The sequence below is a fragment of the Mixophyes fleayi genome, chromosome 9 (assembly GCF_038048845.1).
Source record: "Mixophyes fleayi isolate aMixFle1 chromosome 9, aMixFle1.hap1, whole genome shotgun sequence".
Classification (NCBI taxonomy): Eukaryota; Metazoa; Chordata; class Amphibia; order Anura; family Limnodynastidae; genus Mixophyes; species Mixophyes fleayi.
In genome coordinates, this window is record NC_134410.1 from 8,988,900 (window position 1) to 9,009,799 (window position 20,900).

General features: G+C 41.1%; 1 protein-coding gene across 5 annotated transcripts in view; it reads right to left on the minus strand.

Moving 5' to 3' along the window:
• The window catches only part of DIAPH2 (diaphanous related formin 2), an 828,187-nt gene that overhangs the window by 372,303 nt on the left and 434,984 nt on the right, over nt 1-20,900 (minus strand). For all 5 annotated transcript variants that reach the window (XM_075186343.1, XM_075186345.1, XM_075186342.1 and 2 more), the window contains one exon: nt 1,209-1,338. In XM_075186343.1, coding sequence (XP_075042444.1) covers nt 1,209-1,338 — 130 coding nt within the window. The remainder of the gene's footprint in view (nt 1-1,208; nt 1,339-20,900) is intronic.

Sequence of the window (20,900 nt, forward strand, 5' to 3'; positions counted from 1 at the left end):
TATAAGTAAAAATGCTCTTTCTCTTTCACTCTCTGTCTACGGAAATGGTGTGTAAGCTCCGCAATCCGCAGATAAAAGGAAAGGAAATAAATATTTTTGTTACCCTGGGAATTTTTAGTCAGAAATGTTCAAGATTCTGTAAAACGGTTTTCTAAAAAAAAAAAAAAATTCTACTCGCATTTATAGGCTAAAAAATTCAAAAACTCTCAACCTTTAGATTGATTGAAAATTTATAGTAAATTCGAGCAACGCAATCAGGTTCAAGTCTAAATGAATATATTTTAGCACTTTTTTTTAATGTTAACATCAAACATAAATATACTGAATTACCTCAGAATATAACTGTAGGATACAGAAGAGAGCTCAGTCAGGGGGTAATATACTGAACTACCTCATTATATAACTGTATAATACAGAGGAGAGATCAGTGAGGGGTAATATACTGAATTACCTCATTATATAACTGTATAATACAAAGGAGAGCTCAGTCAGGGGTAATATACTGAATTACCACAGAATATAACTGTATAATACTGAGGAGAACTAAGCGTGCACCAGAAACACTGCCAATTAAATAGTACAGTATATTACCTCCGCAGAGGAGGGGTGAGTGAGACACTGCTGAGAGAAGATGGATGTGCGTTGAGGCACAATTTAATTGTGACTGTCCTGTTATCATATATATGTTATCTGTTTAATAGCTTCTTTATTATCTGTAACCCAAGTATTGTGCTGGAGGAGAAGGGGTATAAATAGCAGATTTTATATTCTGCAAAATAAAGATGGTCCAGCGCCAAACTTACTGCAACAACTTTTCCTCGGCACCAGCGCGCAACGCCATCTTCCACAATTATCAGTGGGGATTACAGGTAAATACTGGAAAGTGCATCCTTTAAACATTTTACAGTTATTTCAACATTATTAACTGGAATGGTGAATGTGATCATCGAATGGTGTACCTCGAACATGAACTGCGACAATGAGCCACAAATTGGCAAATGCGAAATCAAATCGTCGTATATTAAAGGTCGTACGGCAAACATGTTCTAGAACCACAAATCAAAATTCACTTCATAGAGATAGAGAATATATAAGAACAGGTTTGGGTGTAGATTTAGTGGCCATCTGTTATATTGTTATATTACAGTCTCTGCCTCTCACGCCTGGTTTAGGTCTGGCATACAATTTGGGTGTGAGTGTCTCCCTACCTTTGCTTGCGCTCTCCACGTGTTCAAGTTCATCAGGGAATTTCAAGAGGTCCTGGAATCTCTCTTCACAGATTTCGGCCAGAAAATGTAACAAGGTGGTTTTTTGGTCCGAAGATTTCGTGTCTCGAATCTGGTAAAGGGATCATATAAAAAAAATAATTAAAAAGTGAAATAAAGATTTATGCAACCTGCAAGTATAGGTGGATTTAGCAGAAAAAACATAAAATAAATGGATAAAGCAGGAAAAAAAGCATACACTAAGATTCAACATAAAGTAATGCATTGCCTTTCGTCAAATGCCGTTCTGTTATAGAAATATACATATCACATGGATAATAAAAATACAAAAGTATAGACGAATGCTGCTGTACTAAAGTATACAAGCCACATTCTCTAATAAACATATTATTAGAGATGCTCGGGCTCGGTTTTCTGAAAACCGAACCCACCCGAACTTAGGGTATCCGAGTAGGCTCTCGAGCCGACTCGATACTTTTGCGTGTTTTCGGATATGAATCGAGGCACAACATCATTATTGCGTCATCGGATCTTGCAGGTTTTGGATTCCATAAGCACCTCCCTCCCCAGGAGATCCAGCGCCATTGCTGACACAGAAACAGGGGTAGCAGTGTTCTTGTCACTCTCCAGTCTCCAGTGTCATTGCTCAGTGCCATTGCTCACACAGAAACAGGAGGGGTAGCAGTGTTCTTGTCACTCTCCAGTCTCCAGTGTCATTGCTCAGTGACATTGCTCACACAGAAACAGGAGGGGTAGCAGTGTTCTTGTCACTCTCCAGTCTCCAGTGACATTGCTCAGTGACATTGCTCACACAGAAACAGGGGTAGCAGTGTCCTTGTCACTTTCCAGTCTCCAGTGTCATTGCTCAGTGCCATTGCTCACACAGAAACACGGGTAGCAGTGTTCTTGCCACTCTCCAGTGCCATAGCTCATACAGAAAAAGTGGTAGCAGTGTTCTTGGTACTTGACAAAAAATGACTGGAGAGGATTGGAAATTAATATTATTGAGGTTAATAATAATGTAGAGATAAAAAAGAGCTAAATTATGTGATATTGGCAAAAAAAAATTGGGATTTTAGAAAAAATTGGGATCCAAAACAAAAGCACGCGAGGGCGATTTTGCCAAAACACGAACTTAATCTAGATCCAAAGCCAAAACACGGGGGTCAGTGAACATCTCTACATACTATAAGGTTGGGATTTAAGGGCTCTGCATCACCACCTAGTGGTCAGAGTAGTACTACAGCTTATATTCATGCATTTTCATCCAATATTTCTTGGCGTGATGGGGATTATAGCCACCAGTAATCTCCCCCTAAGCATGCCAATGCTCAAATGCTTTTTGGCATGTTATCAAGTGAGTTTTCCACTTAATTACAAATAACTAACATTATCTCTGCTCATCTCCACTACTGCGAGAAAATAAGTTACACAACTAAAACTGAAACTGGAGAGCCCACACATTGTTTAAATTTAATCAGCCTATCTTAGTTTATAATTTCCGCTTAATGTTAAAATATAATGGGGAGAGCAAAAAACAATGGGTGGAAGCAATTTAAGAGAAAAAGAATCAATATTCAATTAGATAGTAATGAAAGAAACCCCGGGCAGCACTTCTAAAAGTTTGAACACACTTTTCGCCCGTGATGACGTTGGCTTTCTTTAAGTCAGAAACAGCCGCGTCTAAACAAAACTCCGCAGGTTTTCAGGTCTTTTGATAGAAACTAAACGTGCTGAAAATATACTTAGCATTTTCAACAGAAAGTAGTTTGCAAATGTGTTTTTTGCTAGATAGGCCAGTGAATGCCTTTAGTCTACCACGCTCGGAAAATTAATAATTATAAAGGGTGTTTGAAACCTTGACCGCACAATGGATTTAAGAATGTTTGGAGCAGAGCCATCCTATTATACAAGTATCTATCATTTGTTTGCAAACAGCACAGAAAATATTTTATTTTTTTCCATAGAACGTTGTAAATGTCTTCTTATTTGCACCCTGAAAGAACGCAGAGAGTTTATTTTGCCAACGGCTTCAAAGACAACATAAAGGTGGATTATTTACAATGCTTATTGTTTATTTTTAATGCTAAATAAAGACATTCTGCTTAGTGATATAAAGTGTGATAGTGTATAAAAATTATGCTGGATTTTGTAGCAGACTCAGTAGGCTTGTGCCTAGGGGCAGTAGACGTTGAGGTGCAGCTTCTCCCCTGCAAAGCACTTATGTCAAACCTATCTTATCAGCAGAAGAATAAAGAGGGGATATGGTGCATAGAGTAACATAAGTGTCAAGGGTGCAGTATGCGGTGAGTAATAGGTGTGACAAATGGATGGGGCGGGGCTTAGAGGTATGTGTCTACAGAAATCATTTACATAAACCTCACACTGGCCACAATTAGTCTGTGATTTGTCCATGTATGAGTCAGCTTTTGCCAGGGTCCTATATAACATATTTTTTAATACTTAATATCACATGAAGCTCAGTCAAATAAAAAAAAAATAAAAAAAAATCTTATGCTTTTGTTTGCAAAAAAAAAAAAAAAAAAAAGTATTAATGTTTATAATGCTCTGCAATACAGAGAGTCAGCTTTCCAGTCCTGATTATAAAGGTTAACATATTAAACTTTATGTGACGTTCTGCCCTTTGATTAAAGTGAACCAGGTAAGGTGAATACAACGGACAACACATTTTAAATCATAGTTGCCAAACCTTTGAAGAATGGTCTCTAGGAGCCTCGGTGTGGAGGTGGGCTTGAGGGGGCGGGGCTCTACGAATTGTGTTATTTTGGCCCCACCCCCTGCGACGTAATGACACAAATGCGTCATTTTACCATGGGTGGGGGGTGGTCGTGCCACAATGATGCGATTCCCGGAGAATCCCATCATGGAGGCTTAAAATTTGTAAATGCGGGAGAATTGTCAGCTCTCCCGGGAGACCTACTCGGATTTCGGAGTCTCCTGGACATTCCAGGAAAGTTGGCAAGTATGTTCTAAATTGGGGGGTGAAGAGGTTGTAAATCCCAGCTGAAATTGGTAAATCTGTTCCAGTTTCCTCCCACAGTCCAAAACATACTGGTAGGTGAATTGGCTTCTACCACTATTGACCCTCCATAAATTAATGGCAACGGGTATTTATGAAAATACAGATTGTAAACCACCAAGAACCAGCAACACGACAGATGCACTGAGAGCCAAGAAAATGGCTGCCTCCTCTGTCTGTAGGTGCTGGATACACTGTGAATTGTCTTGATCTATCATCAAGAAAGAGGCGTGAGTGAGAGACCATTACAAAAAATGCAGCCAGCAGGGGCAAACGCAGGATTTTTAAGGGGGGGTTTCCAAATAGTTGAATTCTGAACAAAGCAAAAATACAACTTAAAAACTAAAGCGCCACAATAAGATAATAGCATTGATAACACACATTAAAACTAGCAATGATACCGCACATCAAAATAGCATTGATAACACACATTAAAACTAGCAATGATACTCCACATCAAAACTAACACTGATACCGCACATCAAAATAGCATTGATAACACACTTTAAAACTAGCAATGATACTCCACATTAAGGGGCATATTCAATTGTTAGCGAGTTCGCTGAAATACTCGAGCTCCAAAAATATTAACGTTAATACGGTAACATTGCACGTAAATACCGTTAATACGGTAATTTACTCGCTGGATTTCAGCTTCAGCGAGATATTACCGTATTAACGGTAATATTTTTGGAGCGCGAGTATTTCAGCGAACTCGCTAACAATTGAATATGCCCCTAAAACTAACACTGATACCGCACATCAAAATAGCATAACACATATTAAAAATAACATTGCTAATGTACATGAAAAAAATGAACGAAAAAATGAATAAAAAACATTTATAACATGACACAAGTTTGGACTATATATATATGTGTATATATATATATATATATATATATATATATATATATACATACTTATAGATTTGTAATTGGGTTACAGGGTGAAATCAGATACAGGCCACAATTAATCTGATGTAGTTTATTTATTAAAAGACCAAAGACTCCATTTCTGGGCAGCCTGCAGGGTATGCAGAGCTGTGTTATTGTATATAAATATTATATTATAGGATTAAAAAAGTAGAGGATCCTCTACTTTTTTAATCCTATAATACAATATTTATATACAATAACACACCTCTGCATACCCTGCAGGCTGCCCAGAAATGGAGTCTTTGGTCTTTTAATAAATAAACTACATCAGATTAATTGTGGCCAGTATCTAAAGCGCTATTATTATTTAATGTTTGCAGGGACACTTGAAATAGCCCGACCGTGCCCCAGGGAAGCCAGCCAGTGATGCCGGGTATTCAAGGGAGGAGCTGCTGCGCTCGCGCATGCGCAGCAGCTCCTTCTCGCCGAACAGGAGACATACAGCAGCCGCGGCGCTGTGACAGAAGCGTTGCGGCGTTGCTGTAAGTGAAAAACTATTTGGCTGCTTTTAAAAGATCGGAGGAGGGGGGGGGGTTTCTAGAGACTCAGAAACCCCCCCTGTGTGCGCCCCTAGCCAGGACTGTAAAATTAGTTGCATTATTTGTTTGACCAATTCAATTAGTGATATAGTCAAAACTTAGTGTGTATCATCATCATCATCACCATTTATTTATATAGCGCCACTGATTCCGCAGCGCTGTACAGAGAACTCACTCACATCAGTCCCTGCTCCATTGGAGCTTACAGTCTAAATTCCCTAATATACATACACACAGAGAGACAGAGACTAGGGTCAATTTTGATAGCCGCCAATTAACCTACCAGTATGTGTGTGTATATATATATATATATATATATATATATATATATATATATATATATATATATTTGTGAGTTCTGAATCAATTTCACTGAATTATGCACTGTTTAAAGTGAGAAAGTGGTTACACAATTAAATTGAGTCAATCACATTGATCCGCTCAATGCTCATATGCCTACATAGCGCTGTCATTTATTTGATCAACCGTTCAACCCTTCACAAACGCCACTCATCGCTCCGATAAACACAAGAGAGCCTAAGCAGCAGCTCCTTTATGACACAGTCAGGGACGTTAACGAAAATGTTGCACAGGAAGAAAAAAAACAACCCTGTGATGTTGCCCATAGCAACCAATCAGATTCTAACAGTTTTTGTTTTTTTTGCTGATCAATTTAAGAAATTAATCCAAACGCCTGATTGGTTGCTATGGGCAACACCGCCGTTTTTGTCCACTAGTCATTATAAATGTATTGTTAAGTATTTTAATCAAATGTGTTCCAAGACATCATAGGTCTGATTCATTAAGGCATGTATATGCCGACACGTAACGTATTTTGCGTAAAATCGCTCTGCGCATACCCAGAAACAAATCAGACGCCAGAGAACGCAGCAACAACCAATTCATCATCGAGCACAAAGAACCCTTAATACAGCCTATGATTTTTGGGACAGAACAGGGAGGGTAATGGGCGTATGCACGTAGTCAATGTGCAGTAAGGGTGTGCCAAGTTCAAACTTTGGCCATCTCAAGGGTACGTGTCTTTCTGTCGTATCACTGGCACCAGCTACAGGTCAGGTATAAGCTGATTACAAGTGATGATAACTGTGTGTACATGCTGGAACATGTGTTTGTATCAGGAGCAACTGTACAAATGTATTTTATGTGTAGTAGACATTAATTACATCATTATAAATGTATTTTATAAGGGAGGGAGAATGGAAAAAAAAAACTTTTTATTTTTTAATGTTTCGTCATTAATGACTATACTATTAACAGGTGACATTAATTGAATAGTTTTTTATATTTTCTCTGCGTTCTTTTGTGGCTTCCTATTCCATATATGTATCATGTGCATCCTGCAGTGTATTGTCTGTTAGAGCAGAGCGGACCTAGACCCGTAATCATCACCAAACGCATCTTCACATCCGCTCCTTGTTGAACATAGACGTGCGCATGTCCGATTTATGTGCGTTTTATAAAAAAATGCACATTACATTATTTTTGGATTACGCCCTGTAGGTTTTGGACGTACTCCAGTATATGGCACTTTCCTCTTAGTAACATACATCTGTAACATGATCACTTGTACCTAAGCGTGTTTTTTCTCTGCTATCTCCCTGTAACACACTTTTAAAATCATCGCTGGCAGAATTACAGAATTACAGAAACAAAACAATCCAGCAGCTGGCAGGCTAACTGGACATGATCTGGCACCAATCAGCCAATGACTGAACAAGGAAAACAATAAAAGACACATGCACAGACCCGAAATACAAGATGGCAGACACAGAGGATTGCACAGAGCGGCAGAGGCCAGGCCTGTGCACCAGACCCCGGTTATTCAGCCGGAGGGTACGGCACGTTACAAATGATAACGTCTGATAGAATTGTTTTCTTTGAAGCTTCGTTTCAGCCGCAGAGTGAAGAAATTGCGACAAATCGCAACCGCTAAAGCTCTCGACTCTCGCGTACACTTTTTTTTTACGTATAAGACAGAGGAGAGTGTCTCATGATAGCCGCTAGATTGCTCTGCCTACCTCAAACAAACACGCTCCATCTTGAGTATCATCATCATCGGCTATTTATATAGCGTCACTAATTCCGTAGCTCTGTACAAAGAAATTTAATCGTTCACATCAGTCCCTGCCCCATTGGAGCTTACAGTCTAAATTCCCTAACACACACACACACACACACACACAGACCGAGAGACTTAAGTTAATTTGATATCAGCCAATTAACCTACCAGTATGTTTTTAGAGTGTGGGAGGAAACCGGAGCACCTGGAGGAAACCCACGCAAGCACGGGGAGAAAATACAAACTCCACACAGATAAGAACTCATGACCCCAGTGCTGTGAGGCAGAAGTGCTAACCACTGAGCCACCATACTGAGTATGTGTCTTTTTCCCTTTAAACTGACCTTACTTTTCAAGACAAAGACTAAACAACAGGAAAAGGTTTTAAACATTTCATATGTCTGACACACGGGATTTCACATAAAACGTGAACAGATTTCTGATATCCTGGTAATAAAATATTTACTTTATGCTTCTTGGCCTCGGGTATGAAATCAGATAAGACTCCTCAGGGCAGATTTTTGCTGTGTCTAAATAGTCCAAGAGCGGTATTAGGAAACATGACTATTAAACGATTGCTGTGCGAAGAGGATTCAAATAATCCCAGAAACGCTCCGGCTTCGTGTTTTCAAAAGACTGAGAACTTCGGAAGCAAAATGAATTAAAAACTTGCGTAACCCCAACTCACAATGTGATCTGTGTTGACTTCTACTAAGAACAAGAGGAAGGTAGGTCTTTGTTAGGATATCAACATCCAGATAGGTTACATATTGACATATAGCTTTAATTAATGAGCTATGAAAGGGAAATTAAGCAAACAACGTGAATGTGAGTGGCGCTAGTTAGCTATCTACATAAGAGGAAAAGGACAAATTCTTATCCTTCAATCTAACCATAGTGTATACAACGGAGGCCAGATGTGGCTTTAATTATGAGAAAGCAACCTAGCCCTTCACTATGCCAGTGACATCACTGATTCCGTGTGAATTGATAGGCTGCATTTGAAAGTTGTCTCAGACCACAAAAAATTGTCTATGCCCATTAAGTAACCTCAGTGATGTCAGTCGGCATAATTTGATAGGCTGCCCCCACCACTGGCCTGTCTGTCTTCACTTACCTACAACATAGCTCCCAACATATCACGTCTGTAAATCGTGACACAGCCACGCCCCCTTCATGGCTGTGGCATGTTGTGAGCAGTGGATATCGCCCAGAGTCCAGAGGCCGCTCTCTCTATTCCCTATATACACTTCTGCATTACTGTGTGACCTACAGGCTGGTGAGTGCAGAGGACTTATCTCCCTGCATTCAGGACCAAAGTCCCGGAGAGGTGGGACAGTCCATTTGAATTCTTAACTACTCTCCTGGAATTTCCGGGAAGGATCCGAATTTGGGGAGTGTTCCCAGACTACCGGAAGAGTAGGCACCTTACCGGGTCTTGGTGGAGGTTGGACTTAATGACAATTGCATCATTAAGCCGACACCCCCGCTGTGTAATGCCGTGACTTTTTTTCATTTCATAGCAGGGGCCGGGCCATGGTAATGCCCCTCCAACACTTGTCCCATGACCCTTTAAAAGTCGGCAGGGTAGGACATTATAACACTTTGTATGGCTCTTTGTGAGTGACAAGAGTAGGGCTCTGGTAATTATATTTGTGAGAGATGTCAGATAGTCTCTAGCGCTCCTCTCCATGATGCTTCTCTCTTTATTGCCCTCATGGACATCGCACGTTGAGGGCAAAAGATCAATTGATTTCTAGGCTGCACTGTTCCAGCCATGGCTTATTCATGGTGTGTTCTGTTCTGGAACGTGAGAAACCTTGTCTTCCTATGAGCCTTTAGTGCGACTGATAAGCTTATAGGGCTAAGTGTTCGTTTTTTAACCATAAACATTAGAAAAAAAATAACAGTATTCTCAAAGCATCAAATTGTGCCTATAACACATATACAATATATATATTCACATACAATGGCATAAATTACTATGTGTAGCTTTATAAACAACTGGCAGAAGCCATTAGATAAGTAATAAATCTAAGATTTAGCACTTACAATTATATACATAACACATCGTGCAGATAAAATATCAGCAGCACAGTGGTTAGCAATGCTGTCTCACAGCGTTGGGGTCATGGGTTCAATCCCAATCAAGTCCCTATCTGTGCAGAGTTTGTATGTTCTCCCCGTGTTTGCGTGGGTGTCCCCTGGGTGCTCTGGAATGCATCCCGCACTCCAAAAAAAATAGTGGGAGGTTCATTGCTTCTGGCAAAAAATGAATCCTAGTGTGTGCTTCTGTAGCAGGGAATTTAGAGTGTAAGCTCCAAAGGTGTAGGGACTGATGTGAACAATTACATTTTCTCTGTGCAACTTTACATAATAGGGTGGACTATATATAAATAAATATTAACAATAATTTAAAAACAATTAGGAAAATAAAAAAATGTAATCGGTTCCGGCACAAGTTCTCTTTTTGGAAAAACGCCAGAATGCACAAACGCATTATAATCACAGCGGACAGTTGCAATAACTCTCTGCCTTTTGGTAACGGCTGTGAAATTGGAACACATAGAAAATAACACCACTTAGCCTGGCCTCTGTTCCATCAAACATTGTAACTGGGTAAACTGCCTGTTTCCCATATAGCTTTCACTTCAAAGGGGACTATTACAGTAATAACCACATAAGGCCGTGTGATCAGCTACCCCTCCTGCTGCGGTGACTGCAGTTCAGGACCCTTCCCCTATTTATTAATTCTGTCATGTGTATTTTGTAAAATATCTGTAGGATGGGATTTTAGCAGCGTAACCCGCAGAATTAAAATGCTGAATTAGTGTTCGGTGATATTTAACATGCTGATACATTGAGTGCGTGGATTTAACATCTACAATTTGTAAACTTAGAAACGACTTTATCAGCCACAGGATAACGGCACAGAAACGATTGTATGAACTTCGGGTGCTGTGTTAAAAGGAAAAGCTGGTAGATGTGATTCTAGAGGGGGGGATGTAGATGTGAAAGTGTTTTCAGAGACTGCAGAACAGTAATTCTTGGTAGAAATTAGAGAGAGTCAGAGAAAAAAACGAAACACGTTATTTAAATCCACCTACACACTGGCCTTATGTTAGCGGGTTTATTGGTGAGATAAAAGTTAGTATAGCGCATATGTGTTGGACATGTGCTTGTTACTACATTTTGGAGCTCACTGTACACTTTGATAATGTGTTTTCCTGTCCTGAAAAGTGGAAATGCATTTTAGATGCAAAGTACACTATGCTGCGGGGGAAACTTGAGAACGTGCTTTGCACACTCTGCTAACGGCCAGGACAACGTATAAGATTCTGACTGTTATCGGGTGCTGGTGTCTGTGTGAACAAGTCCTAGAAAACCAATAGTTCTAAGGATATAACAATGTATTTAAACTAGAGATGCTCACTGACCCCCGTGAACTGGTTTTGGATCTGGATTAGCTTCATGTTTGGTTTTGGCAAAACCGCCCTCGTGTGTTTTGGTTTTGGATTTTCTAGAAAAAAATCCTAAAATATGCTAAACTCACATAATTTAGCTTTTTTTTTTGTTCCTACATTATCATTAACCTCAACAACACTAATTTCAAGTCATTTGCAGTCAATTTTGGCCACCTCACAGAGCACAATATTATTTTCACACACTTTCAGACAAATACTGCAGCGACCTGGCTGGATGGTAAGCGACAGAGCAATGACACAAACACACGGCAGTTCCTAGCACATCTAGGACACATTGGCACACAGCAGTGGCAGAAAAGAAAAAAATGGTGCAAGAAGGAATTGTCCTTGGGCCCTCCCACCCTCCCTCCTACCGTTATGTTGGATGTTAAAAAGCAATCCAAAAATCGTGAGATCCGACGACGTAACAATGATGTTTTTCCTCGTTTTCAAATCCGAAAAAGCGCAAAAGTACCGAGCCGACTCGGTACTTTCGCGGATCTGCTAAGTTCAGGTATGTTCGGTTCTCGGGGCACCGAGCCTGAGCATCCCTAATTTAAACTGCACATTTGTTGGTATCCTTTACCTTTTATTAATATATTTTGTATAGTTTTTTTTTTTAGTATTTTTATTTAGAAGTTTAAGATACAAATGGGATGGTATAGAGCTGTAGAGGTTTAATAAAATCTGGGATCTTAGGAGAAAACACACATATGTGTTCCTCCCATTAGTGTGTGATGGTCCTCTGGTTATAAAGGGGTTAATGGTTGGAGCCGAGGTCTACAAAATGTCATACGTATGAAAGAGATACAAAAGTGGCAATTTTGATCCGTGGCGCAGAAACGTCCTGGGGGTAAATGTATCACGCTGCGGGTTTGCAAAAGTCTAGATGTTGCCTATAGCAACCAATCAGATTCTAGTTTTCATTTATTTAGTACATTCTACAAAATGACAGCTAGAATCTGAATGGTTGCTATAGGCAACATTTCCACATTTTCAAACCGGCAACGTGATACATTTACCCCCCAGGATTCTGATGGTGACACCTCTTGCTAACATTGTGGCTGGGATCAAGCTTTAAACAACAATTGAACTAATTATCTCGTACCTATATTTTTCTACCAATCACCATGCTCAATGACACCAGTGTAAAGAAAATTGTATATATAGATTGAACATCGTTACTTAGGAATCTAAAAGAATATGTGTTTCAATTCTTCATCTCTCTATGAAATCTTCCTCTCTAGGTGATCAGACAGCAGATATGTAATTGCAAATTCATGTTTAAAGGCAATCACGGTACTTTGGCTCATAGCACTTTCTCCATGTAATCATCTGACCAATGAGTCTTCATTCAGGATTATTACCTAGGCATATTCATTTATTTTTCTCTACATTTCATAATTGTGTAAGGGACTGCATAAGTATAGTGGGCTTATAATAGAAGAAAATAGCAGCCGTGTAGATAATCGAAGTTACAGATAGGAATTGTAATTCTGACGAGGTACACTATAACGATGGACGGACAATCCCAGAGTCACTCATTACTAATGCCGCACAGACTGTCTCGGAAACTGTGTCACTTCTAAGCTAGATTTGCTGTATCCACTCAACCCTATAACAGTACCGATATTGTCCTTATCAAAACTATGCAGGTACGCTCAAATTATATTCCACATTTAGTATTGCTGTAACTCTATAGCGTAGGATATCGGTCCGGAAAATAGATTTCCATTCCATACCCTGGGTCCCTAGGGTGCTCTATTTGTAAAACGATTTTGAAGTATTAACAAATATACATTTTAAACATCATAGCTTGATTTTATTTTGTAAATAATTACCTCCTAATGGGAACCAGTGACTTATGGGAAATATCATTTGCATGACAGCAATTTGAGTCTATGTTTTACCCCCTGGGTATTCAGAGAGTGACAGAGCTGGTGCTGTTTCATCTTCATTGAGACTCATTAGTGTGGGACAGGGTTTTTTCTACTCGCCATGTAAAGCAGAATGCCAACGAGAATCGATGAAAGAAATAAATAAAGCACTGGCCTGTATCATGGTATTTCCCAGAAGTAATTTCTTCTTAAAGAGTCACCTCTTTGCCTATTATCACTAGGGGATAGCCTAGAGCTCTCCCTATTATTGTTGTTGTTTCAATAAGTCAGTGGTAAGAATATTAAAATACCTTATTAATTTAAAAATGTACAATGATTGACCCCCAGAAACAATTTAGCTGCCATAACGAAAACCCCTGTGTGACATCCTAGCAGAAATGGGATAAAAAAGTATTTATTCTGTCACAGTGACAGCTGTCATATTGGCAATAGTCATTCAGGTAAGATGAAACATTTTCTCATAGCATTGATAGAAAGCGCATCACCTGCAACCAGAGGAAGTCAGGATGGAAAGAGGATCAGTCCTTCCCAGAAGGCTTGTTCCATATATCTGAGGTTCTGCCAGAGAATTCCGTACCAAGACTATTCCTTTAAATAGAACACCATCACTTTTTACGATTTTACATACAGCGTTTACAAGGTTACATTTTTACACCACCTTGTTTGAAATTGAAAGATTCTCATCTGTTAAAGACGAACAATGATGGAATTCTATATTGCTGCACAGGATATAAAAGGAAGAGTCCAAAACATCGGCAGAGAAGCCGGGTACAGTGGAAAACTACATTGTGTAGAAAAGTTAATTATTGGCTACTAAGTGCTCTTACTGAATAACAGGCTATGGCCATGAGTTAGGCTGGGTACACACTATAGGTTTTTCACCCAACTAATGGACCAATCACACGATAAACGACCGTTACGTCCGATATCGCATTAGTGAGTACGCTGCAACGATCGTGTTTTACTGCTCCAAAGCACAGTATCATTTGATTATATTTTAGAAATGGGCTAAAAATGTCGTCAACAATGGAATGATATCGTTCCAATCCTGCAGTGTGTATGTACTCATGACCGGCAGTGTCCATAGATCTCTATGGAGTGCGCAGAGTCACCATCTTTTAAGCCGATGGTTATGACAGATGAAGAGCACAGATCTTAATGTAAATCGTGTAAAACGCGTATAGTGTGTACACAGGAATCCACATGCTGATCGGGACTTTCAGTCGTTGGCAAAAATTTGCCTCGGGAGAAAATTTTGTCTACACCCTTAGGGCCTAAATCCATTTCCTCATCTGTGTGTCTGCCTGTCCTGTCCATCCCTCCTTCCTCGTCTATGTGTCTGCCTGTCCTGTCCATCCCTCCTTCCTCGTCTATGTGTCTGCCTGTCCTGTCTATCTCTCCTTCCTCGTCTATGTGTCTGCCTGTCCTGTCTATCCCTCCTTCCTTGTCTATGTGTCTAGCTGTCCTGTCTATCCCTCCTTCCTTGTCTATGAGTCTAGCTGTCCTGTCTATCTCTCCTTCCTCGTCTATGTGTCTGCCTGTCCTGTCTATCTCTCCTTCCTCGTCTATGTGTCTATCTGTCCTGTCTATCCCTCCTTCCTTGTCTATGTGTCTAGCTGTCCTGTCTATCCCTCCTTCCTTGTCTATGTGTCTAGCTGTCCTGTCCATCCCTCCTTCCTCGTCTATGTGTCTAGCTGTCCTGTCTATCTCTCCTTCCTCGTCTATGTGTCTAGCTGTCCTGTCTATCTCTCCTTCCTCGTCTATGTGTCTGCCTGTCCTGTCTATCTCTCCTTCCTCGTCTATGTGTCTGCCTGTCCTGTCTATCTCTCCTTCCTCGTCTATGTGTCTATCTGTCCTGTCTATCCCTCCTTCCTTGTCTATGTGTCTAGCTGTCCTGTCTATCCCTCCTTCCTTGTCTATGTGTCTAGCTGTCCTGTCTATCTCTCCTTCCTCATCTATGTGTCTGCCTGTCCTGTCTATCCCTCCTTCCTCATCTATGTGTCTGCCTGTCCTGTCTGTCTCTCCTTCCTTGTCTATGTGTCTCTGGAGAGGGGTTGCAGCTGAGATTTTCAACCTGGCCATGGATATTTTGCTAAAGATGGTTTCTAGCTAAGACAAAACAGCAGCTGGATTGTTAGACTCTATAAACACTACAGTAGAAGTGATAACAGACTTACATACTTTTTATGATCAGCACAACACAATCTATAATTGGCTCAACTAGGCTGAAAAATGTAATCGGTTTATGAAATTATTTTATCTTAAATTAACTTTCACACAGGAAAATTGTGTTTCTGTACAAAATAGTGTCCTCAGGGTTACAGTGTATGAATATACGACTGAATCAGCAAAAAGTGTGAGTGTTACTTCAACTAGGATAAAATATATCGCTAAACAGTACTGTCCTAGGTAGCAGTTCAACTCTTTCCTATCAGCTTATTTAAATGGTATCTATATTGTGAAGGGTCTCATACCTAAACTAAAGCTAAGTGAAGCTTATACGAGTATTCACATCAGGTCACATTAATGGGGAAACAATAAGGGAGACGAAACATGTAAAAATATAAGAAGTTGCAAAGTAAATTAATTGTTTGTTAAAGGGTAGACTGAGTACATGAGGTGGGGGCAGATAATCTGTGGGCTGAGACATTATTTATAAGAATGCAGCCTATCCCCTCACTAGGGATCAGTGACATCACTGAGAATACAGCCTATCCCTACGCTAGAAACCAATGACATCACTGAGAATGCAGCCTATCGAGTCACTAGGGACCAGTGACATCACTGGGAATGCAACCTATCCCTCGGCTCGGAACCAGTGACATCACTGAGAGTGCAGCCTATCCAGTCACTAGGAACCAGTGACATCACTGAGAGTGCAGCCTATCAAGTCACCAGGAACCAGTGACATCACTGAGAATGCAGCCTATCGAGTCACTAGGAACCAGTGACATCACTGAGAGTGCAGCCTATCAAGTCACCAGGAACCAGTGACATCACCGAGAATGCAGCCTATCCAGTCACTAGGGACCAGTGACATCACTCTGAAGTACATAAAGCGATCTTGAATTAAGACAAGGGTTGGATGAAGCCAGTTTGTTAAGGGTTGGGGGGCCATCACTTTGATTGATGCTCCCCTCATCACTCCTAGCAGGGGCAGGCTGCTTGTGGCCGCATACTAAGTCCATATGTCTGGTGGCTGAGGATGCTGGCCCGCCGTTCCGATGGTGTTTCACAGTTAGAGTGGCTGGGCATAATTCTCTGCCCGCATCTTGGCCCGCCAGACACACGTACATATAAGCAGCCTGCCCAACTCGCTCCCTCTGGATGCACTAGTGATTAAGACCGAGTGCTGCCTATTTCTTCACACGTTTTTTACTCTATGGTATAATACGTTTTACATATATGAACTATCCAGAGGCGACTCCAACACGCAGCATAGTCTGCTCAGTACTAGTAGGAAGGATGAGCGGTGAACGACTAGGAAGTCACCCTCTCTCCGGACCACTTCCATCTGTGTCCTAATCACTCTTCTTTTGCCTGTGATCATCTTTGCAAATTCACAGAACAGTTAATATTTAAACAATCATGAATGCTCCAGTGCATTTATCAGAACAGCTCACATCCCCTCCCCGGCCCGATGCGGGACATGAATTCTGATGTAGATCTGCTTTATTTAAACAAAATTAGGTTCTGTGTTCAAAGCCAAGGGTTGTTTACAAATCATTGGTTTCTTCAATAATGCCACACGGAGCGACACAACATCCAGGAAGATAATGCATTTTTAAGCATATGCAATTACCATAAAGACATTAACGCTGCAGCCCCTACTTGACAGACTTAATACATACTTTTTGGGCTGCCAATCTGAGCTGGTCTCAAAGGAAAAAAAAGAGCGAGAAGAGGGGGGGGGGGAGGGGGGGTATATTTTAGGTCTTTACAACTTGAGCTGACAATAGTTCAACAAGATGCAATTCATCACTGAATGATGTCTTTATTGAATGCTTATTCTTTCTCCGGTCTTGTTCCAAATTTGCAAAATTCAATGGTAGCTTTTGAGCGAAGCCAGGCTGCGCGGTCAGTGAGCCAAGAGGAGTCTGGGAGTTAGCCGTGCGTTCTTATCCCACCTTCCCGTTGCACATTAACACATTGAATCAGAAATAAAACCTTACCTCATAATGGTGGTTAAACAGGTGACCCTCAATCTTTTAAAGAAGGGCAACCAATCAATACCTCATAATCTGCTAGTACATTGCAACCGTTTAAGGATCGGTGTAGACTTGACATCCAATTTATATGCGCATATCATTGATCATGTTTACAGCGAGATAGGATTGAGCCACGCATCAGGCAGGAATCAGATGGTTTAGAAGACGACAAGCAAGAAGTGAAAATGAACATACATGTATATTTATCCCTGTAAATTAAGAACGTATGTAGAATTTTCATAGAAATGGGTTAGGTTTACTGAAGCATTTATGGTTGAGACTACATTTGCCAAATAGAGCAGATTCGCTTTGCAGTTTGCTATTCTTACTTGAATTACATTAGGGTCGTCATTTAACACTGGGCGTTTATTACTGGCCAATCGGAAGAGGCCAATGCGGTTTTGCTGCATAGCAATTAGATCCGATGAACGCTGCATGTCTGCTATACCAACATGCACCTGGATTTACTACAATGGAGCATGGTTTTTTAATATCTGGCCTATATTACAGGACCACTGACCAAAAACACAGAGAGCTCTATAAAAGTCTCTAGAGATGCTCACTGACCCCCGTGAACTGGTTTTGGTTTTGGATCTGGTTTAGCTTCGTGTTTTGGTTTTGGCAAAACCGCCCTCGTGTGTTTTGGTTTTGGACTTTTTAGAAAAAAAATCATAAAATATGCTAAAATCACATAATTTTTGCACTTTTTTTTGTTCCTACATAATTCTTAACCTCATTAACACTAATTTCAAGTCATTTGCAGTCAATTTTGACCACCTCACAGGTCACAATATTATTTCATACTTGACAACTTATGGCAAGTATGATCCGGGAGCTGCAGTGGGAAGGTGGGCGTGCAGGTGGCGGGGCTCCGAAAATCATTCCCGGTGAATCGCGGCGATTTGGACCAAATTCTGCCGAGAGATTGTCATACTCTCCCGGGAGTCCGTGAGACTCACCCCAAATGCGGGAGTCTCCCGGACATTCCGGGAGAGTTGGCAAGTATGTATTATTTTCATACACTTTTAAACAAATACTACAGCGACCTGGCTGGATGGTAAGCGTCAGAGCAATGACACAAACACACGGCAGTTCCTAGCACATCTAGGAAACATTGGCACACAGCAGTGGCAGAAAAGAAAAATGGTGCAAGATGGAATTGTCTTTAGGTCCGCCCTCCCTCCCTCCCACCATTATGTTGGATCTTAAAAAGGAATCCAAAACTCGCGAGATCCGATGACGTAACGATGACGCTTTTCCTCGTTTTGAAATCAAAAAAAGCGTGAAGGTACCAGCTCAGCTCGGTACTCGGATCTGCTAAGTTCGGGTGTGTTCGGTTCTCAGGAAACCGAGCCTGAGCATCTCTACTAATAACGCTCAAATATACTGTATATATGTAAAATTTCCCATACCTTGATAAAACTTGAGAAAGTACTTAACATTGTGTTGACATTTGCAGCTGATTGCAAAATATGAGACTGTGTCATTCCATGGGATTACTGACCGGAAAACTGCTGAGCATTGGAAATCTATTTCCCCCATGAATCTAACTTTATATCACAAACATCATGACACATATAAGTTGTCATTTAGAGTTAGAGGCAAATGCAGCTATAGGATGCAAATTTGCACCTGGACAAATCATTTTTGGATACATTGGGGAACAAGGGCAATTTTCTTTTGTGTGTAGGGAAATAGCAGCTGATTTTGCATTTAGTACAGAAATACTGGGCAGCTTTATTTAATTTAGAGTGGGCCAAGGGTGCACCCTCTCAACTTTAAATCTGTCTATATGTTTTAAATCCCCCCTCAACTGTAACACAATGTGGTTTGGTCAAGGTACAAAATTAGACCTTATATCTGGATTTACTGATACCTTTTAAATGGAGGCCATATTTGTGACATCATCAGCACCTCTGTTATATGAAACAACATCATAGTTGCCAACCTTTAAAGGCTGGCCTCCGGGAGTCTAGGAGTAGAGTTGGGTGTGAGGGTGCGGGGCTTCGCAAATCACGTCATTTATCTCCGCCCACTGTGACGTAATGACGCAAAACACGTCAATTTAACACGGGGAGGGCCAAAATGAAGAATCGCATCGTGGAGGCCTCAAATCTGCCCACTTCACCAGGAAGTGGGCAGATCCGGGAGAGCTGGCAATACTCCCGCGAGTCCGGGAGACCTACCCGGACTTCGGGAGTCTACTGGGTATTCCGGAAGAGTTGACATTTATGACCAACATATCTGGCAGCCCCTAATTCAACGTGAAATAACATTTCTCAGTTATTTGCTGAAGCTGGTAGAATATGTTATAGGTATGCTAGCCCCCAAAACGGGACCAAAGAGGACAGCTCATGGCTCAGGACGACTCACGGTTTATCACAGAAATGTCCTTATCCAAAGATATGACCTAAAAAGAAACAGCATTTTAATATCTCCTTTCTCTCACACAGCACATATAAGGAAACAAGTTCTGATAATTGGGACTCCTCAAATCCCATCTAAATCGCACAGTTGGGAGGGGAGTGCTGTTTTGGCACATGCATATGGTACAACTGTTCAGGGGGCTCAAACAATGGTCTGTGTCACGGAATTGCAGAGATGGCCGCTAACTGGTATTGGCGCAACTGAACAGTGGAGGCGCGGAGTCTAACGTACCTCCGGTATTCATCAGGGACCCCCGTAAGGGAGTTTGGGCTTAGCTGCAGAGGGTACTCCGGTCACGGTTCTCCAAGACTGTCACCGGTTTAGCGACAGTTGTAGAAAGGCGTAGTCAGGCAATCCAGGTCAGAGCCAACCGAGCAGTGCGGTACACAGGGAGATTCCAGAGAGAAGTCAGGTCAAGCCAAATAGTCAAACCAGCGGGGCAGCGAGGTACCAAAACAAAACACAGGAGAGTAGTCACAGGAAGCCGAGTCGGAACCGAAGAGCAGTGGATCGGAAGTTCAGGAAACGCTGGAGCAGGAGTGAACCAATACTCTGGCACTAGACATATGTCTGAGGCTGCTTTATATACCATAAGGTGCATCCTGATTGGGTTAGGGAGATTTTGGCGGTCAGACATGCTGACTGCCGACAGGTGAGCGGAGATAGCGTCTTGCTGCTAGGCAACGGGACGCGGCTGCCGAGAAGGTGCAGGCGTCTGTCTCCTGCACCAGAGACGGCGCCTGACAGTCTGCTTTATTATGTAACTAAGAACCAAATCTAAATAAGCCAGCGGCTAACTTCTGATATAAACGTTATCTTGAAAAATAACAGATTCATGTTCCGAAGGGGGATGTGCCAAAGAGTTTGCTGCAATTATAGAAGCAGGATAAGAATGAAACAGAGTGTGAGACATAATACACCATTATAAGTCTATGTTTGTAAGAAACAGGAGAAGTGTTATAGTAGGTCAGGTGACGAGGGTGGTCTCCATATAAGACAAGGAGAGGAGTTTACAGGACACCAGTGAATAGAAGGAGAGGAATATACAACACAAAAGTTCAGGGTGTACAGCCTGTGATT